The sequence below is a fragment of the Artemia franciscana genome, chromosome 6 (genome assembly GCF_032884065.1).
Source record: "Artemia franciscana chromosome 6, ASM3288406v1, whole genome shotgun sequence".
NCBI classification, from domain to species: Eukaryota; Metazoa; Arthropoda; class Branchiopoda; order Anostraca; family Artemiidae; genus Artemia; species Artemia franciscana.
The window spans coordinates 35,792,092-35,818,062 of record NC_088868.1 but is presented as its reverse complement, the minus strand read 5'-3'; the positions used below and the strand labels follow the sequence as shown (position 1 = coordinate 35,818,062).

General features: G+C 34.2%; 2 protein-coding genes across 3 annotated transcripts; one reads left to right on the top strand and one right to left on the bottom strand.

The window, feature by feature from the left end:
* Window positions 1-11,085: 11,085 nt before the first annotated feature.
* Window positions 11,086-22,092, bottom strand: LOC136028364 (heterogeneous nuclear ribonucleoproteins A2/B1-like). The gene is made up of 3 exons (XM_065706152.1): window positions 21,943-22,092; window positions 14,141-14,631; window positions 11,086-11,237 (listed from the first exon to the last, which is right to left on the bottom strand). The coding sequence occupies exons 1-3, from the start codon at window positions 21,949-21,951 to the stop codon at window positions 11,159-11,161; spliced, it is 579 nt and encodes a 192-aa protein (XP_065562224.1). The 5' UTR covers window positions 21,952-22,092; the 3' UTR covers window positions 11,086-11,158.
* Window positions 16,222-25,747, top strand: LOC136028365 (uncharacterized). Of its 2 annotated transcripts, none has more exons than XM_065706154.1 (3): window positions 16,222-16,398; window positions 23,933-24,348; window positions 25,587-25,747. In XM_065706154.1, the coding sequence occupies exons 1-3, from the start codon at window positions 16,378-16,380 to the stop codon at window positions 25,681-25,683; spliced, it is 534 nt and encodes a 177-aa protein (XP_065562226.1). In that variant the 5' UTR covers window positions 16,222-16,377; the 3' UTR covers window positions 25,684-25,747. The 2 variants fall into 2 exon arrangements, with proteins under 2 accessions (XP_065562226.1, XP_065562225.1); XM_065706153.1 differs by lacking the exon at window positions 16,222-16,398 and adding an exon at window positions 22,108-22,258.
* Window positions 25,748-25,971: the final 224 nt, after the last annotated feature.

Genomic DNA, 25,971 nt, shown 5'->3' with positions numbered 1-25,971 from the left:
GTTAGATAGTAAGCAGTGTTTCTATATGCTACATTCCGAAACAATAGGAGAGATAAAAAAAAAGTAAATGAATTTGAAGTAGAAAAGGTTATGAAAAAGCTGATAACAAGGGGCTAAGAAAGGATATTTCATACAATAAAACTGAGTATAGCATTCTCATGCTACAGCTTTCAAAAATTTTGTCCATGCTAGACAGATTTCTTATATAGCAAGATCATTTGATGCAAGATTCGCGCAAGTTTTTTCAACTGAAGTTAGGGAGCAACATTAAAACTTGAAACAAGCAGAAGTCATTCTCTAAAAGTGGAAGGCTGTCCCTTCCTGAAATCTCGAGCTTTACGCTAAAATCTTTTGCCTTCAAAATCAAAGGCTTTTGTGTTTGAGTAGCCTATTCTAGAAAATTAGGACAAAAAGTCAAACTTTAGAGTAAAACACGAGGCCTTAAAAAAAGGCAGCCCTTCTCATATATAGAATATTTCCTGTTTGCTTCAAGTTTCAATGTTGCTCCTTAATTTAAACTGAAATTATTTTTATAAATTTAATATCTGGCTGTTTTTCAAATCACACCTGGAATCGACCTCCCCCTTCGTGTAAAATTTCTCTTGCAAAATTTCCCTGGTACCTTTCTTTCCTATTGAAAATCCTTCCCGTGTAAAATTTTCTCCACTCGTTTTCGTAGAAAATCAATTTCTCCCCTTCCTGCAGAAAATTGTCCCAACAATTTTTCGTATATTTTCTAATAGAAAATACTATATGTAAATAATTTGGGCAATTTGTGTAACTCACAAATTTTTCCCTAGGGACGATGAACGGTCAGTTTATCACTAAAAGTACAGTTATTAGGCTTTTCGCTATGCTGAATTAAAGGGCCACCTTAAAGTTTTCATTCGATATCTCAAAGATTAAATGATTATGTGAAGGTATTAGATGTACTACAGTCGGTTTGGTCAATTTAAAAGGGAACTAGAAATTTTGATTTTTGTTAAAATAAGAAATATCTCAATTTTCTAGGACCATTAGTTCGATATAATCACCCCTGTGAAAAAATAACAAAGAAAAATAATAATAATCACGCATCCGTAATCTTTCTTCTGCCAAATTACAAAATCTTCACATTTTTACAGACAGGAGCATGATACCCCTCTTGTAAGGATTCTCTAATATACTGAACATGATGGGATGATTTATATTAAGATCCGCTGACTTTTTGGTGGTGTTTCCATTTAATTGAAATCAAATAAATTTTCGGAGGCTCGCGGCTTTTGAAGGGCAATTCTTTTCAGACATAGGACTTTAATTTATAAAACAAGCACATAGATACAAGTAGAACAGAATAATACAGGAGGTTAGCTAAGCTACATGACATAGAAACAAGCTGACAATATTCTTTTTCGGTCACGCTTGAAAGCTTAAGAAACGCTACCTAGTATTTTGTATTATGAGTCTGTTGCACTTTATTTGCTCTGTTTCTGATGCTTTTTAACAAAATCGTCAAGGACTGGGAAGCTTCCTCTCTTTCTCTTTATATCACACCTTGTCTGAAGAGTAGTACACTGAATAAAAACCGTTATTCAATTGTGCTTTCACAAAAAAAGAACATTATAAAAATCCCATTAAAACAAAAAAAAATTTTTGGAGGGAAGTAAAGAGCAAAGTCAAACAGTTCGTGGTAACGAACTATAGTAAGGAGCGACCCGGCTCAATATTAAACGAAACTCTAAAAAACGGAATTTTGATGCAAAAAGATATATCAAAAGAATCAATTTTTTTTTGCTGATTTTAAATATATAAGTTTCATCAAGTTTAGTCTTTGTCATCAAAAGTTACGAGCCTGAGAAATTTTGCCTTATTTTGGAAAATAGAGGGAAACACCCCCTAAAAGTCATAGGATCTTAACAAAAACCACACCATCGCATTCAACGTATCAGAAAACCCTATAGAAAAAATTTCAAGGTCCAATCTACAAAAATGTGGGATTTCGTATTTTTTGCCAGAAGACAAATCACGGGTATGTGTTTATTTGTTTGTTTGTTTGTTGTTTAATTTTTTTCCCAGGGATCATCGTATCGACCAAGTGGTCCTAGAGTGTTGCAAAAGGGCTCATTCTAACGGAAATAAAGAGTTCTAGTGCCCTTTTTAAGTGACCAAAAAAATTGAAGGGCACCTAGGCACCCTCCCACGCTCATTTTTTTCTCAAAGTCAACAGATCAAAATTTTGACATAGCCATTTTGTTCCGCATTGTCGAAAACCATAATAACTATGTCTTTTGGATGACTTACCCCCCCCCCCACAGTCCCTGGGGGAGGGGCTGCAAGTTACAAACTTTGACCAATGTTTACATACAGTAAAGGTTATTGGGAAGTGTACCGACGTTTTCAGTGGGATTTTTTTGGTTTGGGTGTGGGGTTCAGGCTGGCACGTACACAGGGGGGCCTTCCTCCCCCCCAAAAAAAAAACTTTGTAAAATGTTAAATTAGTCCATGGTTTCTTGGGATTTCTGGCAAAAGTAGGACATTTATTAAGAATCTAGATACATGTGTGAAGCCTTTTTTGGGGGATATTACAGCACGCCATTATCCGGTCAATGCACTGCCCAATTATTAACCCATTTTCTATCTAACTTTTTATCCTCTTTTAAGTAATTAGAAATTGTGCTGTTATTTTTCTTTGTAAATAGAGTTTGTTTTCCACAGCAAAATAGAATTATCCTTGATATTAGGGCTTTTACCCCCCCCCCCCTTTCAGGATAAAGTACAGCTTTTAATGGATCAATTTTGGAAACTGTCATTTTTAATTAAAATCTACGTTTTTGCAACAAAAGAACTATCCCCCACAGCATCCATATTGCACTGTCAACCCTAAAATTTCCCTTTCAGTGGGATATAATAGATTAATTACTGGTTCTAAATCGCTATGAACATAACCCGAGCCTAAAACGTACTTTTGAGGCTTCAGTCTTCTCCCCCCCCCATCCGCTACAATACTACAGATTAAAGTTAGTCTGTATTCTCCGATATACGTGCTTTTCGCATTACTAAATAAAAAAAGTGCTACTTTATATCTGCTGTTTCGAAGGTTTTGGCCCCCCCCCGAAAAAAATCTTGCGTACGTGCCTGGGTTCAGGGGAGGGGGCTATATGGGAGGATCTTTCCTTCGAGGAATATTTCATGGGGGAAGAGAAATTCAATGAAAAGGGCGCAGGATTTTCTAGCATTACTATTAAAAAAAAAAAACAATGAAAATATAAACATGAAAAAGTTTTTTTTTTCAATTGAAAGTAAGGAGAAGCATTAATACTTAAAACGAACAGAGATTATTACGCATATGAGGGGTTCTAAAAATACTTTAGCATAAAGAGCGATGTATTTAGGAGGAGATAAATACTTCGCTCTTTATGCTAAATTATTTTTAGTAATTTCAACTATTTATTCTACGGCCTTTCTGATTCGGGGGTCATTCTTAGAGAATTGGGACAAAACTTAAGATTTAGTGTGAAGAGCGAGGTATTAACGAGGGGACAAACCCCCTCATATGTATAATAAAAAATATAATAATATAAAAGTTCGTTACGTAAGTTAATTCTTAAGTTACGTATATTTTTTACTAATAAAAACGTTCGTTAAAAATTAAAAGTTCTAGTTGCCTTTTTAAGTAACCGAAAAATTGGAGGGCAACTAGGCCTACTTCCCCACCCCTTATTTCTCAAAATCGTCTGATCAAAACTAAAAGAAAGCCATTTAGTCAAAAAAAGAATTAATATGCAAATTTCATTTTAATAATTTATGTACGGAGAGCCAAAATCAGACATGCATTAATTCAAAAACTTTCAGAAATTAAATAAAAAAACAAGTTTTTTGAAATGAAAGTAAGGAGCGACATTAAAACTTAAAACGAATAGAAATTACTCCGTATATGAAAGGGGCTTTCCTCCTCGACACCCTGCTCCTTGCGCTAAAGTTTGATTCTTTCTCGCAACTCTACTTTTTAAAACAATAAAAAACTTTAGCGTAAAGAGCGGAGTGTCGATGAGGAAAGCCCCTTTCATATACGGAGTAATTTCTGTTCGTTTTAAGTTTTAATGTCGCTCCTTACTTTCATTTCAAAAAACTTGTTTTTTTTATTTAATTACAATATAGAACAAACAACGATTATTGCTTCGGAGTATATATCTACAAACAATAATGCAAACAAACTGGCTCATCATTTTATTATGCTTTAATGACTTTTCATAAAGTACAATAATGTTGGCTTCAAAAGTCAGAATCTATTTTTTTAAACAAGTAAAACAACCTTAGTCAGTTTGTTTGTACTAGTTTTATAAATGTATATTGCACAGATTACGAAGTACTACTTACTTTCCCAACTATTGTTTAATGTTTTAAGAAGGACTATATCAGGAAAAAATACCCAAGCATTGTTCTTTCCTTACAAATTTTAAACTCAGGTGGTCTAATATCTGCCATTCAGCTAGCGATATGAAAGTATGTCCATAGATTTGACGGTTAATACGCAAGTTTTTGTCAACATTTACCAAAATAGAACTTGTTCTACTATTTTTTTTGCCAAGATCTCGCAGAAGCTGAATATTTCGAACGGAAACCTTTTTTTTGTCAAACTACAACGTAAAGCATAGCCTCATTCAAGTTCATCCCTCACTTTCCATGTTTCATCGAGGCATGGTTTTAATTTTAGTTAGCAAAAAGGAATTAACGAACATTGCTTGTTTTATTTAGGATTGATTGTTCTCCCTATTTTACCAAGTTGAGGAATAAGAACTTACTATAGTAGCAAGTTCTTATCATTCCTTAAATGGGTTAAACAGAGAAGAAATCATTACCTAATAAAACATAAAAGGTTCATCTCTTCAACTTTAATTATTATAACTTAACATTGTTCTCTAATTAAAAACAGTCAAGGGGAATAATCTGGAATGAAGTTTTCTTTAATAGACTTTGAAGTCAAGAGAGTTGAAGTACAAATTTTTTTACCACTACCAATAATTTTGAAAAGCGTTTTGGCAACCACTGGAAAAAGGATGGAGGTGTTGAAGTTAGTCAACCAGATTCTGATTGTGACTTAATTTTTCATTACTCATTATATTTCATCAATATACTTGGATTCTGAAGCAACCTTTGGATGGTTTAAATTAGAATGAAAAACAGTGTTACCTAAAAATTATCTAAAACAGCCAAATACAATGATTATTTTATTTATTTTTCCCACCATATCCGTCTGTGACGTGCTAACAAAACCAATTATGTATTATAAATGCCCTTGCGTTACAAAAAATGGAACTGAATTCTATTTCTCTTAGTCGTCTTACTACACTCTACACGCCTTATGGTACCGCGCTTTAATGTATAAGTATTGTTTTGTTTTTAACCTTGTTTTGTTCCTCGAAGCGAATTTCAACTAAAATTATATTTATTCTTACAGCTTATATTTTCAGTCCTGTTTTGACAGGCCTGTCGACTGATAAGCAGCAATTTTGACTGATATGACTCGCATTCACAAGATGCAGATTCAGGAATTTGTCGATAAACCCAGATCCTAAACCGTAGTCGATAATGAAAGAGAATTATTCTAAGTGGAAAGAAGATACTCTAGTCTAAGTAACTGAACTTTAGTCGCAAAATAAGTCGGCTTGAAAAACTGGAGGTGAAAGTATGCATAACAAGGCTTTGCTAGTGATTTGGGAATCACTTCCCAGTGAATCACTTTGCAAGTGATTTGGGAATCACACAGTGATTTAAAAACAACTGGGAAGCTTTGGGGATTTTGGAATTGAAAATTGGGATTTTCCACCAACCTCTTAGTTATTTTTGAAAAATATGTGGAAAGACTGGACTGTTTGACAAGTAAGAAACTGTACAAAAATGTTGTTTTATTCCAATTTTAGGGCTATAAAAAAAGAAGTTAGCCAGGACATTTATTGCGGATAAGGAATCAAAGATTATGGTTATCATTGTCAGACATCAGATTATCATTAAGATTATCATTATCAAAGATTATGATTCTAACCATCCTTCTTAGGCCGCAAGAAACCTAATTCATCCCCACTTAGGATAGGAAAAGATCATAAGGAAGGATTTAAAATAAATTGGAGCTTAATTTGGGGGGGGGGGGAAAGGGCTAAGGAATGGAGCTTAGAATAGATTGAGATGGGAGACGAGTGAATGCAGCTGGGTTGGCATCAGACAGCTTGTTCTTGCGTTGAGTAGATAGTAGGAGCACGAGTAGTATATTTAAGTTCTAAGTATTAGTATTTCACTATATGGGCTGGGATGGAAAGTAAAAAAATTGTTTAGAAACTCATAGATAAAAAAGAGATAAAAAGGGATTAGGCTTTTATTTTCACTTCAATGGTAGATGGCAGTGATGTCTAATAGAAGATATGGATTACAATCCCAGTGGATGCATTAACATATGTGAATAATATGCAGTAATATTCATAGTATTAAACTAACTTTTCAAGTTCTGTCGACATCAACTTAACAATTGCATTTTTATCTTATACTATTTATTATCTTATATTTTTATCATGAAAATATATATATTTTATCTTATATTTGTATATTTTTATCTTGTTTTATTTATCTATAACGCTATGAGAAATTGCTTCTGTAGTTCTTGGATAATCCTAATTATGTGTGATTCTCCGTCACTTTAATTTTGTCTGCAGCCTCTTATTATAGTAAACTAGCTGAAAGTAGTGTTAGGCTTTTATTTTAACTTCAATGTTAGATGGCAGTGATATAGATTACAATCCCAGTAAATACTGTTGAAATACATATGAAATACTGATACTATATACTAATACTAATACTATATGAAATACAAAGTGACGTGGCTTCATAAGCTCAAATTTCAAAAGAGGATCGGACGTATACGAGCGGTTGATTCGCTCAAACGTCAACTAAACAACAACATATGAAATACTATTCATAGTATTAAACTAACTTTTCAAGTTCTATCGATATCAACTTAACAATCGCATTTTTATCTTATCAAAACATGCAAATTCGACAAAAATTTCGATCATCCCTTAGTTCTATGACTATTTACATTAGTTCTGCCCTAGGATGGATTAATGATAGACTATCTATCAACAAGTGAAAATGACAACATTTTTATACAGTCCAGAAAAAGCTTATACGGGATTTGCCTCTCACTCAGACTATCTGTCTTGGCTGTTTCTCCAATTAGCCATGGTTTAGCCATTTATTTTGCCATCAAGCCATGGTAGCCATGGCTCGATGGCAACTTGATTTAAGTTAAAAATCAACTGACTCTGTCCACTGGATAGACATAAAACAAGGGACAACCTAGACATAGGAGGTCCAAGTTTTGACCTACTCTCGAAAAGAAAATGAATTATTTCAGAAATTGAAAGTTCAGCAAATCCCAAATGAGCCCTGTTTAACTCAAAATTCAGGATTAAATCAGCAGCTAACCTCACTTTCTTTTGTATCTGCAACAATATTGTTCTTGTACATACCCCTAATTATATCAATAAGCTTTCCAGTTATCAAACAGTTCGTGGTAATGAACTATTTGATAAGTAAGGGGCGACTCACCTCATTAATAATCAAAACTTTAAAAGACTGAATTTGATAATAATAGATACATCAAAAGAAATAATTTTAATGTTGATTCCAAATATATAAGATTCATAAAGTTTAATGTTACCCATCAAAATTTGCAAACATCAGAAAGTTTGCCTTATTTTCGAAACAGGGGAAAAATTTCCCCCAAAAGTCACGGAATCTTCTTGAAAATCACACCATCAGATTCAGCTTATCAGAGAAGTACTTATTAGAGATTTCAAGTTTCCATATGCAAAATGTGGAACTTTTTGCCAGATGAAAGATCACGGATGTGTGTTCATTTCTTTGTTGTTTTTTTTTTTTGCTTGTTTTTCTGTTCTTTCCAGCGGTGATCGTATCGAACCAATAGTCCTAGAGGATCAGAAGTTGGTTAGTTTAAAATTTATTTAAGAGTTCTAGTGCCCTTTTGAAATGGCCAAAAGATTGGAGGACATCTAGACTCATCCCATGACCCTTTTTTCCACAAAGTCGGCTGATCAAAATTGTGAGATAGTCATTTTGTTCAGCATGCATTTTTTGAGAGGGAAAATATTTTGCGGGATGGGAGGGGAAGCTCTCAAGGAGAAATTTTTTATGAGGGGATTTCCTGAGGGGACCACTTTAAGTGGTAAAACTTTTCATAAAGAAATTTTTCGTGAGTTGGGAACTTTTCCAGGAGAGGTAGGTCTCCCGATATTATTTAAAAAACCATCAGAAATTAAATATTATATTTTTTTTACAACTGAAAGTAAGGAGCAGCAATAGCCACTGTTCAACCCTTTCCCCCAGAAAATAATCCCTAGGGAAAAAACACCACCGTAGAAATTACCTCCCGGAAAATAACCCCCCCCCCCTCGTGACTGGTTGGTCTTCAATCTCTTTCGACTTATAAATAAAGGAATAACTCTCAATTTATGATGTAATGAGCACCCTCCGAAGTTTCGCCGACTATGAGGTGGAGGTAGGCACCAGGAAAAGGCAGTCCCTCTCCTAAACTCTATAAATTCTGCTCATTTGTGGGTTTAATGTGTCTTTTTACTTTCATAAGAACAGTGTAGACCAGAATTGTTCTCAGAAATTAAGACAGATTAAATATCCATTCCACATTTTTTATGTATTTTATAAGTTTTTTACCCCCCCCCCCCCCACAAAAAAGCCATTCCCTCCTCCCAACGAAAGTTCTGGATGCTGCTCTTGGGATTATATATTAATTCCTACCTCCAGCTTCTACTCTTTTCTCCTTTGAAACTAATTACGCATTTATCTGACGGCTCAATGATAGTTAGGAGGTTTTGGCACTAAAATGCACCCTTTCAGGTATCTCCCTCTTTTCCTAATTACAAAACAATCAGAGAACCGGATTGAAGTGGTTTAAAGCCATTATATGCAAGTGTTTCGAACTGTAAAAGAACGGGAGTTTAACTATGACATTTGACATTTTGACAATGACAGTGAATTTTTTTACACCTTCAAAATATTTCGACTAGTTAAGGAGGGAGGGAGGTACCTCAAAGGATGAATTTGAATGTCAAAACTTGCCAACTCTCACCGAGCCTAAATACAAAATTAGATCTAAGGGAGAGACAAGGGGAGGGCGGAGGATCAAGGACTTGTGTTTGAGGGTTAGTTTTTCGAGTGGGGGGAGGGGTCGTAGAAAAACTTTGAAAAATGTGTCAAAATATGAAAATAATATTTAATCTTTCTTGATATCTGGGAATATTTCTGGTGTACGATGTTATTTTGAAAGTAAAGATAAATATTCGACCTCAAAATATGTATAATTTATTCCGTATAACAGTGGGACTGCCCCTTCCCCGTCTCACCTATGCTTCAGGGTCGTAGAAGCTTCATATGGTGCTCATTCGATCAGATATTGATAGATCTGGTCCTTTTTATTTATAAGTCTAAAGTTATTGAAGATGAACCAGACGCGGAGAGGTATTTTCCGAGGAGGGGGTGCTTTCCTGGTGAGTATTTTCCGTGGTGAGGGGGAAATACCATGGTGGGGTATTTTCTGGAGGGTGTTTTCGAGGGAGTATTTTCTGGAGAGGGGTTATTTTTGTCTGGGTGGGGGGGGTTTATTTTACGGGGAAAATTTAAAATGGGGTAAACGCCTAGCTCCGAAGCAGCCTTAAAACTTAAACGAACAGAAATTATCCTGTATATGAGGGAGGCTGCCTCCTCCTTAATACCCCACTCCTTACGCTAAAGTTAGACATTTTGTTCCAATGCTTAAAGAACTACACCTGAAACACAAGGAGTGATTAATTAAAACATGGAACTTTTCTAAAAGCACTTTAAACTTTAGAGTGAAGAGAGGGGTATTGTGGAGGAGGCAGTCCCCTCATATACATAATAATTTCTGTTTGTCTTAAGCTTTAATGTTGCTCCTTACTTTCAGTTTATTTTTTTTATTTGATAATAGGTAGCGCAATAGCGCTGCCTAAGTAAAGAGCGATGTGGACACAATGTATTAATATTTTTTTTAGACCAGATCACTTTTGTATAGAAGGAGTGATCGTAGAAACTTTAAAGTGGCTCATTTGATTGGGAATTGAAAGTGCTAGCGCTATTTTTAATAGTCGAAACCGATTGGAGGGCAACTAGCCCCCCTCCCTCGTCCATCATTCACCGAACCCATCCATTCAGAATTTTGAAACAGTTACCTTCTTTAGCGTAGTTGAAAGCACTGGAAATAATGTCTTTGAGCATGACAGTCCCCCCATAGCCCTCAGAACAAGGGTTTTAGGTTATGCCCCGGGGGCATTTAAAGTTTGATATTGAAATAACAGTGATATAAACTTTTGAGCGGGCTCATTGGCATGGTAAGCAGAAGTTCCAGTGCCATTTTAAAAGTCAAAGTGATTGGAGGGCAGCCACGCCCCCCTTTTTTTGGTTTTAGGCCAGGGCGCTTTGTATAGAAGAAATCGTAAAAATTTCGAAAGCGACTTCAATCGGTTGGATATTGCAACGCCTCGTGCCCTTTTTATTAGTCGAAAGTGATTGTAGGGCTAACAGCCTCCCTCCCCCTTTACGCCCATGATTTCCCCGAATACATTCAATACAAATTTTGAGATAGCCATTTTGTTCAGCGTAGTTGAAAGCCAGTAATTATGTATTTGAAGAAGACAACCCCCATACAGCTCCACGGGCAAGGGCTGTAAGTTACGCCCCGGGGCATATAAGGTTGATATGGGAAGGGTGGTCTTATACCCCGCGTTGAAGAACAGTACGGCCGATTTAGACACATTAAATGATAAACCTATTTTATCATATTCCCCACTCAAAACATCAAAATTCTTCTCGATCGGCAGATGTGTTCAAATTAAGTAGTCGTCAGCATACGTCATCAACGAAACGTCGATCCTTTTAGAAACGCAAGACGTAACTCTTTACTATATAACTTGGCATACAACCCTCTTTCTGCTCGCATGCTTGAAAAAATGAAAGTAAGTATATGCAGTGTCTTTAAAACTAAGTATCTCTTAAAACCAAGAATTACAATTTTAACATTTAATTTAAACTGTGTAAACAATAAATATAAAATAAATACACATTATGTAGCCTCAGACTAGAACCAGCCCATAGGATGCATGCTATTACGATGCCCGTGGAAATGATCGTGTATATGTGGAGCTAGATGACTCACTCTGAAAATAAAAATGTATATAATTCCTGTCGTCCACTACAAACGCCTTTTCTAAGGCAAATTATAGTCGCAAACAAAGTCAGAATAAAGTCGCAGATAAAGTAAGAATTTTGTACGACTTCATCACTGATAATATATCTCGTTCATCATTTGTTGAGCTGAGCAGATATTCAACTTTCAAGCGTATATCTTAATGATTGAACAGTCAAAGTGACGATTTATGGCAAAATATTTTGTAAATTAGAGGAGATGAAATCTTTGAACTATTTAACTATTTTAATGACTAATCTAGCAGAAGATTTACAGGCGAATACTTAATTGACTTAATAACAAATTAGTGTAACCGTGGTCTTTTCAAACCAGATTTCTACCATTTGAATTTTCCACTTCTGTAGCACAAGCGTGACACTAAAATAATAAAAAACGAAGAAAGGAAGACTCATGCAATTCATGACCTTGTCTTGTTTTATCAACGGGCATGATTGAGTCTGACTCGAGAATCAGGGACGCAGATATCAAGAAATGTTGAGACTTTTACATTTCTATTAAAATTATTAATGATTCATAGTTTCTCGTATGTTCTGCATTATAATTTTTTTCTATAACTAGCTTATCTGTTGCACGTTGCTAAGATCTTGAAATTAAGGAAATTTAAGAAAAATACCTTAGAAAATCATCCAGGAAGATTCCACTCCACGGGGAATTCTCCCTCCCCAGGACAATTTTTCTCTTTGCTTTTTCCTTCCCCTAGAAAATTCCCCCATGTTAATGGCGATTGTACATTTAAATGCAAAATTATTTGAAAAATCCCCCCCGAAAATTCCCCAACGGGGAATTCACCCTTGGAAAGTCTCCTTGTGGAAAATCCTCCTCTTGGGGAAATCCCGCCGTGGAAAATCCCCCACTCGAAAACATTTTCCCGTGCGTTAATAATGATCTTACTTTTAGCTTTAAAAGTATTTGAAAAATATGTTAGGATGATTAAATTCTGGTTTACTCAGTATTTGTTCGATCTAAGAACCGAATTACAGCATCTGATCACAATTATTTTTTTTCCAAAAAGTCTAGACAACTCAAAATTACTGCTTTGTCTCTATGTCATCTATTCCAAGTTTTTGTCTCCAGTGTTTTTTAATTTCAGTTTGTATGAAAAGTATTCGAAGGGTCAAGAGGGCATTGAGGAGAAGGAGTGGATTAACGAAAAAAGTTAGACCTAGAAACCTTTGCCAGAGTGTACTCAGCAAATTCTTTAAGTTTCTCGGCAATAAGATGAACAGTTGGGTAATTCACGACGTTCAAACAGACATAAATTCGATTTTGTTTGTGTTTAATAGAAAAAAAAACAAGTTTTTCAAATGAAAGTAAGGAGGGAGCATCATTAAAACTTTAAAACGAACAGAGATTATTACGTATATGAGGGCATTGCTCCCACACCTCACACCTCGCTCATTACGTTAAATTTATACTTTAAAAAAAAGTTTCGTATTATTCTAATTTAATGAGCATAGTGTTTCGGGAGTTTTCTTGATTCAATTGAATTAAAGCTCCTGGCGAGGGTTCGGGATAGAGAACGCCAGACCATGTGCCTGCAGGTTGAACTTTCGCTTGTCAGGCTCGCAAGAGTGGTTCTTAAAGAGTTTGGACAGAATTCAAACTTTAGCGTAAAAAACAAGGTGCTGAGGAGGAACAACCCCCCTAATATACAGAATAATTTCTGTTTGTTTTAAGCTTTAATGATGCTCCTTACTTTCAGTTGAAATAACATGTTTTTTATTTAATTTATGATGGTTTTTTAAATAATGCCAGGACAACTGGCTATGCCTCCAAGGTAAAATCCCTCCTACCCATGGGCTTATTATTTAGACAATTCAATCGTGGTGAAAATTTATCCTGGAAAATTATTCTTAACATCTCCACGCGTAAAATTAATTCGTCAAAGAGAAAGCAATACATAAGAAGAATTTGGTAGGCCTATAGGAATTCTGGCAAATTTTCCGAGAGTAAATTTTCTCTGGAAAAATTTACCCCTTAGAAACTTCCCTCTCTATGGGAAATTATCCCTGTGAAAAATTCCACCAGTAGAAAATTCACCCCCCCCATACGTAAGCTCATACGTATACAATGGGCAAATTTGGTAACTTAAAGACCTGTCTTTAGGGGGTGTGGGTGGTCATGATATCTTCAAAGGGATAGCATTCGGCCTTCCAATTATGCTGAACAAAATGGCTGTCTCAAAATTTGGATCGGACGATCGAACTTGGAACTTGTAAATGGTCGAACTTGGAAATGGGCGTGGGAGGGGGCCTAATTGCCCTACAATTTTTTTGTCACTTAAAAAGAGCACTAGAACTTTTAATTTCTGTTCAAATGAGCCCTCTTCTGATATTCTAAGTCCGTTCGGTCGATACTATCACCGTTTGATCTTTTTCTTTTGGCAAAAAATACACCAAGTATGGCAAGCGCCACCAGGTGTATGTGACTTCCGAAAGTGGGTGCCCCTCGGTCAGAAGTAAAGAACAAGAAACAGTCAAAAGTTCTTTTTTTAATAGTGAAAAACGAAAAATTTTGCGAAGTAATTTTAAAGGAATAATTTTAATTAAATCATCACCAAGCTAATATTTTCTTTTAAATTATTCTTAATGGTAATTCCAGTTACCTTGTATCTCATAATATTTGCTCGGGTTGCAGAGGTTTCTTGTTAACATTACAAAAACAAGAAAATTGTAACCGTGTAAAAAATAGACTTATTGCTAAAGTACGTGTCATAAACTTTTCTTCGATAAAATAAGAGAAATATTACATCTTTAATTATTGGATACTACCATAAAATCTACCAACAAAGAGAGGAAAATCAATCCTGACTAAAGCACATTGTTCTTATTTTCTAACTTTTGAGGTACTTACACAAGACTTCCAATACCGCCAAGGCCACCATGTGGTCTTTGGGGATAGCCTCCGTATCCATTTCCATATTGGTTATAACCTCCATATCCAGGGCTATATCCTGGCCTTCCATATCCACCATTATGATACCCATTAAATCTGTTGCCATGAAAAGCACCCGGGTAGTTGAATCCTGGCTGTCCACCAAAGTTGCCTGACCCTTGGTTATAGTTACCATTTGGCAAGTTTTCTTGTATTGCGCTGTTTGCTGCGTTTTGGACTATTCCAGTACTTGTCGTAGCAGAGCCACTGCCCAGGTCAATATTGGCTTGTGCATTATTGTTAGTTATATCTTGATCAATATTATTGATTTTTTGCACTTGGATATTGATCAAGCCCATGCCCCCATTTTGATAAAGAGCATTGTCACCATCATTAGCACTTGCTGCCACCAGTGGTAATGACTGGGGAGACACACACGCCACTGAAGAAAGAACTAGGAACAGTAGAACCTATAATTGATAAGAATAGGTGCATTAATAGCCAATCCTAAAATTATTAAATTAAATAAAAACAATTTTTTTCATTTGAAAGTAAGGAGTAACATTAAAACTTAAGCGAACAGAAATTATTACGTATATGAGGTGGGCTACTCCTTCCTCAACACCTCTCTTCGCACTAAAGTTTATTGATGCTTTCAAAAATCTTTTTAAAGGATGCTTTAAAAAATCTTTTAAAATCTTTTTAAAAATCTTTTTAATCTTTTAAATCTTTTTAAAATCTTTTTAAAAATCTTTTTAAATCTTTTTAAAAAATCTTTTTAATCTTTAATTAATAAATCTTTAATTAAAGGATACTCGTGTTTCAAATTCGCTATTTGATCAAATACATAATTTATTTATGTTGTATGTTGTTATGCTGCTATGTTATTTATGTTGTTATGTTTTTTGTCTTGTTTTTTCTTTTTTTGTGTGTTTACTCCACAGTTTAATGTGGGTTATAAATAAATAATTTAGTGGGTTATAAATAAATTATTTATATACTCAGGTTACTCAGTTATTATTTATTTATACTCAGGTTACTTCATTATTCATTCATTATTTTTATATTCATTATTTTTATACTCATTTATATCAGTGGGTTATAAATAAATTATTTATTATTTATTAAAGAATTGGGACAACACTCAAACTTTAGCATAAAGAGCAAGGCCTTGAGGAGGGAACAGTCCCCTTCTTATATATAATAATTTCTGTTCGACTTGAAAAATAATGTTGTTCCTTACTTTGAGTCGGAAAAACTTTTTTTTTATTTAAATTCTGGTGGTTTTTAAAATAATACTGAGAAATCTGGCTCCACCACGGAAGAATATCCCCATTGCCACGAAAAGATCCTCTAGACAATTCAATCCCGGTGAAAATTTTATCTTGGAAAATTACCCATAAGTTTTCGAAACGTAACATTGAGTCGGCAAAGAGAAAGTAAAACAAATAAAAAGAATTCTGTATAGGAATTTTGGCAAATTCCCTCAGCATAAAATTCCACCCGAAGAGCCCAATCCGAGAAAATTTCCCTCCCCATGGAAAAGGCGTAGTTTTTGGACTTTTTACTATGCTGAACAAAATGGCTATCACAAAATTTTGATCGGATGAATTTTGGGAAAAGGGGGCGCGGGAGGTGGGCAAGTTGCCCTCCAATATTTTTGGTCACTGAAACGGACACTATAAGTTTTAATTTTCATTTGAATAAGCCTTTTCCTGATTCTCCTGATAGACTATTGGTTCGATGCGATGATCCCTGGAAAAAAAAATCAACACACATCCAGGATCTGTCTTCTGTGAAAAATTGATGTAATTTTCATTAAGGTCCCTTGACTCTTAGGAGGGATTTTCCCCTTTTTTTCGAAAATCCAACAAATTTTCTCAGGATCGTAGCTGTTGATCGTTAATACTAAACTTAACGCATCTTATATATTTGAAATCAATATAATAAGTCGATTCTTTTGATATAACTGTTGATATCAAAATTCTGTATTTTAGAGTTTCGGTTACTATTGAACCGCGTCGCTTCTTACTTACGGTTCGTTACCACGAACTGTTTGATGCTATTGATAGTAACTGAAACTCTCTTTTAGTAAATACAAATCCTGAGTCAAGCAAAAAATAAAGCATGTTTGGGGACAAAAAACCCTGGTCAAGATCTTAACCGTATAATCAGCTATGGCTTAAGCAGTTTTCACACTACATGCAACATTTCTAATGCAAAGGGGTGAAGCTACGGTACGTTGAGCGTAATCTTTCACACTAACCTATCGTAAAAACCCACAGAACCATAAGGATCATCGTCTAAAATCTAAAAACGGAGTGAAGGACTTTCTAGGATAAGGATACAGGAGCTAAAATTATGTTAGGTAGTTTGTTTATATATTTTCAAACAGTTCGTGGTAACAAACTGTAGTAAGGAGCGACCCGGCTCAATAATAAACGAAACTCTAAAAAACAGAAGTTTGATGCTAAAAGATACATCAAAAGAATCGAATTTTCATGCTGATTCTAGATATATAAGTTTCATCATGTTTAATCTTTGTCACCAAAAGTTACGAACCTGAGAATATTTGCCTTATTTTGGGAAATAGGGGAAAACGCCCCCTAAAAGTCATAGAATCTTAAAATGACACCATTGTGTTCAGCATATAAGAGAACCCTATAACATAAATTTCAAGCTCCTATCTACAAAAATGTGGAATTTCGTATTTTTTGCCAGAAGACAGATCACGGGTGCGTGTTTTTTTGTTTTTTTCCCAGGGGTCATCGTATCGACCAAATGGTCCTAAAATCTCGCAAGAGGGCTCATTCTAACGGAAATGAAAAGTTCTAGTGCCCTTTTTAAGTGACCAAAAAATTGGAGGGCACCCCTCCCACGCTCATTTTTTCCCAAAGTCAACGGATCCAAATTTTAAGATAGCCATTTTGTTCCGCACAGTCGAAAACTATATTAACTATGTCTTTGGAATGACTCACTCCCACAGTCCCTGGGGGAGGGGCTGCAAGTTACAAACTTTGTCCAGTGTTTACATACAGTAATGTTATTGGGAAGTGTACAGACGTTTTCAGGGGGATTTTTTTGGTTTGGGGTGGGGTTGAGGGGAGGCTATGTGGGAGGATCTTCTCTTGGAGGAACATGTCATGAGGAAGAGAAATTCAATGAAAAGGGCGCGGGATTTTCTAGCATTACTATAAAAAAAACAATGAAAATATAAACACGAAAGAGTTTTTCAACTGAAAGTAAAGAGTAGCATTAAAACTTAAAACTAACAGAGATTATTACGCATATGAGGGGTTCTAAAAATACTTTAGCATAAAGAGCGAAGTATTTAGGAGGAGATAAATACCTTGCTCTTTATACTAAGTGTTTTTAGTAATTTCAACTATTTATTCCACGGCCTTTCTGATTCAGGGGTCATTCTTAAAGAATTGGGACAAAACTTAAGATTTAGTGTAAAAGGCGAGGTATTAACGAGGAGACAAACCCCCTCATATACATAATAAAAAATGTAAGAGCATAAAAGTTTGTTAAGTAAGTTAATTCTTAAGTTACGTATATTTTTTACTAATAAAAACTTTCGTTAAAAATTAAAAGTTCTAGTTGCCTTTTTAAGTAAGCGAAAAATTGGAGGGCAACTAGGCCTCCTTCGCCACCCCTTATTTCTCAAAATCGTCTGATCAAAACTAAGAGAAAGCCGTTTAGCCAAAAAAAAATTAATATGCAAATTTCATTTTACTAATTAATGTGCGGAGAGCCAAAATCAAAAATGCATTAATTCAAAAACATTCAGAAATTAAATAAAAAAAAAAGTTTTTTAAACTGAAAGTAAGGAGCGATATTAAAACTTAAAACAGACTGAAATTACTTCGTATATGAAATGGGTTGTCCCCTCCGCAATCCCTTGCTCTTTACGCTAAAGTTTGACTCTTTGCCACAATTCTACTTTTTAAAACAATTAAAAACTTTAGCGTATAGAGCGAGGGATTGCGGAGGGGACAACCCATTTCATTTACGGAGTAATTTCTGTCCGTTTTAAGTTTTAATATCGCTCCTTACTTTCAGTCTTAAACACTAGTTTTTTTTATTTAATTTCAACATATAACTAGTGGAACCTATTTTTTCGCTGTCAGGGAAAGTCTCCTCTGCAATACGAACAAAGGTGTATTCAGGATTTTGTTGGGGGTAAAAAAAAAACACTTTAAAACGCACTAAAATTGTGTTTATATGCACTTTGGTTAGGTTTTACGAGTAAAAAAATTCAGGAGGAGGAGGGCCAAACCCCATATATAATTATAATATATATAAATTAAATATAAGTATAAAATATAATTCACATTCATATTGGTTTGAAATCTTGCGTTACTTTTCTGCCTAATTAGAGATTTTGGGGATTTTTTAGATGGCAGATCGGATTTTTATTTTTTTGGTGTGTTTCTTATATTTTTTATTTTTTTTCCTTCCTGGCTATTAAGCCTTAATTCGGAGAGTATGGAAAAGTAGTTTCCTTGTAGATTTATTGTTGAATAACTGAACTTGAGACTATTCAATCTGTGAAAAACCTACAGAAGGATACAGGAGATACAGGACCGGTACAATTTTCGCGGAAAGTAGTAGATATATTTTTGGCAAGAAAAATCTTGTCCAACGAGGACACTTAATTAAAGCAATCAGCCTCACATGAAGTAAAAAATAGCTTTGGCTCTTGTATATTTTACTATGGGAGTTCCAATAACAAGGAAGCATTATGACTTTTACCTAGAAATGTCTGCAGTATGTGATATTCTTGATCAAACTGTAAGACTATTGGTGGATAATCCCCCAATGGGTTAAAATGGGTTAAAAAGTAGAGTTGTTAGAAAAGAGTCAGACTTTAGCGTAAAGAGCAGGGCGTTGAGGAGGGAACAGCCCATTTCATATACGGAATAATTTCAGTTCGTTTTAAGTTTAGCGTTGCTCCTTGCTTTCAGTTGAATAGAACTTTTTTGTTTTGTTATTACGACTTTCAGAATGGACCTACTGAGGGGGATAAAACAAAGAAGGATTGTGAGAAAAAGGTGACTTCTTATCCGTGTTGGATGATTATTTCTCCAAATTTCTTAACATAAACTTACGTAACTTACGTTACGTAATTTCTGAATATAAACTTACGTAGCGAACATATTACGTAAACTTACGTAATATCCTGTGTTAAGTCATCCTGTGTTAAGTCTTAAGTCAAGTTAAGTCATCTAAGTCCTGTGTTAAGTCAGCATATTACGTAAACTTACGCAATATCCTTTGTTAAGTCAAAGTCTATTTGTCACTGCCTATTTGTTGGGCAAAATTTGCCCCACACAATTACATGACGCTACATTTTGTCTTAAGTTATGATAGTGAGGAAGGTTTTACGGCGTAGCTTGAAAGTACAATTAGAGGCTGATCGTATGGACAGGATACTACGTAAGAGGGAGGTATCGCAACCCCATTCTCCCCAAAGTTGATTATTTTGGTTGTTATCATGATTCCACTTAATCTACCAGTTTTGTTAAGATGACCACTATGCCCCTCCATTCTCTGAAATATGGGCTCCTATGTGAAAAAACTCAAAATCCCCTTCCGATGATATATATATATATATATATATATATATATATATATATATATATATATATATAGCCTATATATATATATATATATATATATATATATATATATATATATATATATATATATATATAGCCTATATATATATATATATATATATATATATATATATATATATATATATATATATATATATATATATATATATATATATATATATATATATATATATATCCCCTTGAGACTCAGCTCTTTGTATCGATATGGTTTTTCGAGATGCTTGGAAGTTTTTGGTTCTTTTTTTTTTTTTTCAAAATTTCCAAAAATGATTTCTTCTACTTTTCTTCAAATTTTTCAAATTGTTACATCACTGTTGCTCCTTTGCCGAAACGTAAATTTTATATGAAACTTATTTGTTTTTATATGAAACCAAAAATTTATTTATTCATATTTTTTTATATTTTATATAAATATATTTATGTATGAATATAATGTATATATTATATTATATATATAATTAAAAATATAAGAATATAAAAGTTTGTTACGTAAGTTAATTCTTAAGTTACGTCTATTTTTACTAATAAAAACGTTCGTTAAAAATTAAAAGTTCTAGTTGCCTTTTTAAGTAACCGAAAAATTGGAGGGCAACTAGGCCTCCTTCCCCACCCCTTATTTCTCAAAATCGTCTGATCAAAACTAAGAGAAAGTCATTTAGCCAAAAAAAGAATAAATATACAAATTTCATTTCAATAATTTATGTAAGGAGAGCCAAAACCAAACATGTATTAATTCAAAAACGTGAAGTTTTTGGTTCTTTTTGTTTTGTTTTTTTTTCAAAATTTTCCAAAAATTATTTCTTCTAATTTTCTTCAAATTTTTCAAAACTGTTACATCACCGTTGCTCCTTTGCCGAAACGTATCTAAACTCGAAATTTTATACGAAACTTATTTGTTTTTATATGAAACCGAAATTTATTTATTCATATTCTTTTTATATTTCATATAAATATATTTATGTATGAATATAATTTATATATTATATTATATATTATAATTTATATACTATATTATACATAAATACATTTTAAAATTATTTGTTTTATATTCCTGATGCAACCAAAAGAAGTTTTTTTCTGAATTTTCCACTCTCTTAAAATCCAGTTAGTCAATTATTTATTCATTGATTAATGATGCCTCTAGACTACAAAGGTCCTCACATCAACATTTTCGTAGCTGGGTTTGAACCCTGGGCCATGTATGTCCAGACAAGGATAAATCTATTGCTCTGCCACAGGACTCCAGGAATCCGGAACGTAGGGAATTTTTTTTTTAATTACTGTTGTGTTGCCTCCTACGATGTCAAAAAAATGTTATATACCCAGCTGACTAACTTTAACCATCACGCCTGTAAATTGCTTGCCATTTAGAGTTTAGTCAACTTGCTATTACCAATAGTCTCTAGTGGCACGGATAGTGCTACGGACCATGAAGATAAAATCCGACCGCTTGAAGTGATTAATTGCAAACTTGTGCATCCATATATTCCTTCAAAAATTAAAAACAAATCGGGAATTTTCAACTAATAACACTTCCATATACAGTTATGTAGTTTTTTGGGGGGTAATGGCTGCTGAATAAAAAAAAGTCAGTAAAAAATCGGCTAAAAAGAAGAAAAAAAGATATCGTACCAAACAGACTAAAAATGAGTAGCTTTCCTTTGAAGGTTTAGTTACCTTTGGGAATCAGCCAATTGTTAATATTTGAATATTATTTACGGACTAAAAGCATGGCCAAATCCCACAAAAATTTTTTACTTGCAAACACTTTGCAAGCAATGTGGAAACACTGGCAAAAAATCAATTCTGCCCTCGAAACTTTATAATTTTGAACGACTAGATGAAAAATTTAGAAAAAGTTTTTGGGTATGAATAGCGCTAATGTCAGTGTTAAAGGCATTTTTTTTTTTTTCAGTGTCCTTATTACTTTAAAGGATAATCCTGCTCGTGGCCCAATCTGGTCGTGAGCCAGGTAAGATCTAAGAGCCTAAAATATATAATTTTGATCAAAAGGTAAACAAATATTGAGAACAGAAAGAGAATGAGGATATGGGTTACTATTTGGTCGACCCGATAGTAAAACTGACTGAACACTTAAATTAAAAAAGATCAAGAGTAAAATACAAATTTACTTACGAAATACATTTCGTTAGTCCTTCCTGTTGTCTTTGTAAGTTATAACTACCAATTACAGCCTATTCATTCTGAGTTTTAGAAAGTTTTATCCTAAGAGATGAAATCAAGAAAATATACCCAATTCACTTTCAACAAAAACCAACCCGCTTATGTGGGACAGGGTGATTCAACCCTGTACTTAATTACAAATCTCAAATGTATGTCATCCGAACCACTTATACTTTCAAAAGTAATTTTGGTTAAGTTACAAGCATTTAGTGTTATTCAAACATAGCAAGACCAGTACACGGAAATTATGGAACCCCTTAGAAATTTGGTGAGTGCAGTATTTTTAGCCCTTTGTCCTGTAATAGGGTATGCAGCACCTTCAAAAAACTGAACCTGCTTATTAGTTAATTCCTGAACTAGTAACTTAGCCACAAGCTCCAATCCAATTATGCTGCCATACTTTGCTTAAAACGCTTCAATATTATTCTCTTTTCGGTTATCAAACCATAAAAATGTTAAGAAGTGATTCAATTATTCTTTAAGATAAAAAAGCCAAGCCTGACAATAAAATGATCAAAAATAATTCTTAAAATTAGACATATCCCCACATAGCTATGAAATTGTAGGCATACTAGTTGAGGACTCCATAAATAGTGACGAAGACCACACTGCTTTCCCGATACACAACAGCAATGGGAAACTTATGATGCTAGTTTTCTGAGCCTATATGAGTTGATGTCACTGAAGCTCTTTCAATTTGATTCTATGATTTTACTTTGAAAACTTATTTTATTAATGAAATTTTTCGAAATCATTTATTTTCTTTTTATTTGTTTTATTTAGTTTATTATACTACTGATGACTACTATTGCATATATGGCCGAAATATCTACTTAGTTTGCGTTCACTATGTTATTCACTCTCTTTACAAATTTTCTCGTTATTTTTTCTTGTTTTGTCTGAGGACTCCGTGGTTCAACTTTTTGGCCTTCAAGGCACGAGATTTGGAATTCAAGATCTGGTGTCCCAACTTTTATCTGTGGGGTGTGTTTCCAGAGTCCCGATTATATATAACCGTAGTTCTAAGTCACTAGCCCTTCACAAAAATAAAAATAAAAGCAGACATTTGACACAAAATTTATCTATTTAAAAAAACTCATACTATGTTAAAAACTTAATTAAAAACCCAAATTATTACGCTAAATTAATTATGATTTCACTTCCCAGTATATAATTCCAGTGATTGATTTCCATGTAAGCGTATACATACAGGCATAGTCCATGCCGTGTTACTGAGCCGCTAGTAGCCCCCAAAAACACTCCCTCCTCCTCTAGAGGGCCCTGACCTTTGATGACCTTTAAAAATATGTGTGTTATAAGAGTGAAACCTTGCAAGATAAATCTTCTGTTTGAATGAAATACAACAGAATTGTTTTCAGCTTCACAACTTTGCTCAATCCCAATTTATAAGGTTTTAAAGATATGCAAATACATTTCCTAAATTCTGAAAAAAAAACATTGATATGGCTCAGAATTCTACTTAAATAACAGGAATTGCATTTTAAGAGCTAAAGGCAGAGAAAAAGCAACTGGTAACTGAAAATTAAGGTAAAATGTTGTTTTGTCAAAATTTCAATGGGTAATAGACCTGTCATGTAGGCGAATTTCAGGGCCCTCTAGAGGGAGAAGGAGTGGGTACTTTAAAATATTTTCCCGGGATATACTCCCTTTCTGAGATACACCTTTCCGAGATAGCCAAAAGTCACTAAACTAGAATTTTATCCCCAAAAATATGTTCGAGTAATTTCTAAGGAGTCAGTGAGCAAAAAGCTCGTTCTCCTGCCACCTCCTTTACGCAACCTTTCCATATTGTCTGACTTCGGGCAACCATGGGACAAATGGAAGAAAAAGAAACCCTGAAAAATCAATTTTAGCTATACTACAATTTAGGCTACTAACCTTGGTGATTTTGTGTGTCATTAAAAGGAAGTTTCCTTTATAGGTATTTGTAGCCATTTGCGCGACCATTTTTGCAGTCCCGATTGACAGAGAAGACCGTGATGATGTTTTCATGGTGTCTTCAAGACCATCCGGGGCATCAGGCACCGAGGTACAACGTGTCACTGGGGTTCGTCAAAGCGTCAAAAATAATAATTTGTCCCTTAATGGACAGGATTTTAGCACTGGTCCCCAACTCCAGCAAAGCATTGATAGCGCCATGGCCGCCGCTTTATCTCCACTTCATATGTTCAACACTCCAAACTACGGTGCCTATCCCCAGACTTATATAGACCAAGTAGATTTATCCTACCCTGAATATCCTTTTATGGGCCCATCTATGATAAGTGATCCTAGATTTGAAAATCCGGGAATGGTAGGAGGTGTCTTGCCTGTGGGATTTATGCACATTCCGGTGTAGTAAGTATTACCATTTTATACGAATATATGATATATTTGGTATGTATTGGCTGAAAAATATTTTAACCGAAACTTTCCCCCCACACAAGAAATATTTTAACTCCCTCCCCCAACAACTCATGAGTTTTGGCCCAATTCAAGTTGCCCATACTTTCTCTTTACTGAATAACTAAAACTTTTCTCGTAAAAAATTTTAGCTATATATTTATATATTTTATGATAATTTTTATGATATATATTTTATGATATATATTTTATGATATATTATATATTTCATGATATTTTATGATATATATTTTATGATAAGGTCTGAAGGGATCAACTGCCTCTCCATTTTATATAAAAGTTTTGCTCCTGTTTTGTCCCCCTTTACCAGGAGTCAATTGCTGGCCTAAATGGACCCTTTTGTTCTTATTTGATTTTGCTTTTTCACTGTAGTGTATATACTATGTGCATACCGTTTGAATAAATAACTAGCTACACTTTAAAAAAAAGTCTTAAAAATTTCAAAGGCTCCTATAAGTTATTTTTTATTTCTTCAGAATTATGATTACAGTTTTCTGATTATGATCCATGAAAAAATCGTTCACCACACAGTTTCCTTAATGTACTAAGAACATAAAAAAAAATTATTATCATTTGGACCTATCTTAGCTCTACTCCTACCTAAAGATTGCGGGTTCTTAAGGTTTTAAAGTTTTAAGGTCTTAATAAAGTCATAAAGTTATAAAGTCTGAATAATTTATTCAGAATAACCAAGCTTTAAGACAGATTCATACTTTTGCAGTTTTGCCAAGTTGAATTGGAAACAAATAAGCTAAACTAATTAGTTAAATTTAAAAACGCTTTTAGTCCACAAGAATTCCCACATTAGTAATTTGTTGATCCTTAAAGACAACCAGAGGTTGAAAGGAAGCTATATTTTCTTAAGCTTCTTAGTGCCAAAAGGTTTTAGCTTGGCTTTTGCTTAATCCCCCTCCAAAATTCTTCTTTTTAAGTTTGGCAACCACTGCTACCAAATACAGCGTAACTGCACGTGGAGGTATTTTTCGTCAGAAATTAAATTCCTGAGTTTTTCTAATTTGCCAGACGTATGTAGTTTTGTAACTTTTCACTTAACCACTACTGTCCACTACAAAGAATCAGATCTCATCTTCATTATCCTTGGTACTTCTTTAAAACCGTGTGATGTTTAAGTAGCATTCCAGAAGTTCGGTATATTTTTCTTTTTTTTCTAGTGCAAAGCAAGATGGAACACTTATCTTTTACTTGTCTTCTTTAGGAGAAGATGGCCTTCCCAAAGAGATCGAACTGATGAATCCTGGAGAAAAGTAAAAATCAATTTGTCGCCTTTTGATTCTGTTTTGTAAATGTTGTCAATAAACTCTTATTTATTCAATTTGGTGGGAAGAAAAGACTAGAATTGCCCTGTGAAATTCAATCAGTAAGTTCTTCTTTTAGAACTTCCACACCCAACACATTGCAGTAATGGAAACACCATACCCAAGATTCGTTTGGAAAGGAGATATTTCCGACAATTTTCTTAAACCATAGATTTCTTAAATTCTCTTGTTTTCTTAAAAACCATGTAAGAAAGAATACATTGTTGCATTCGTTTTGTAT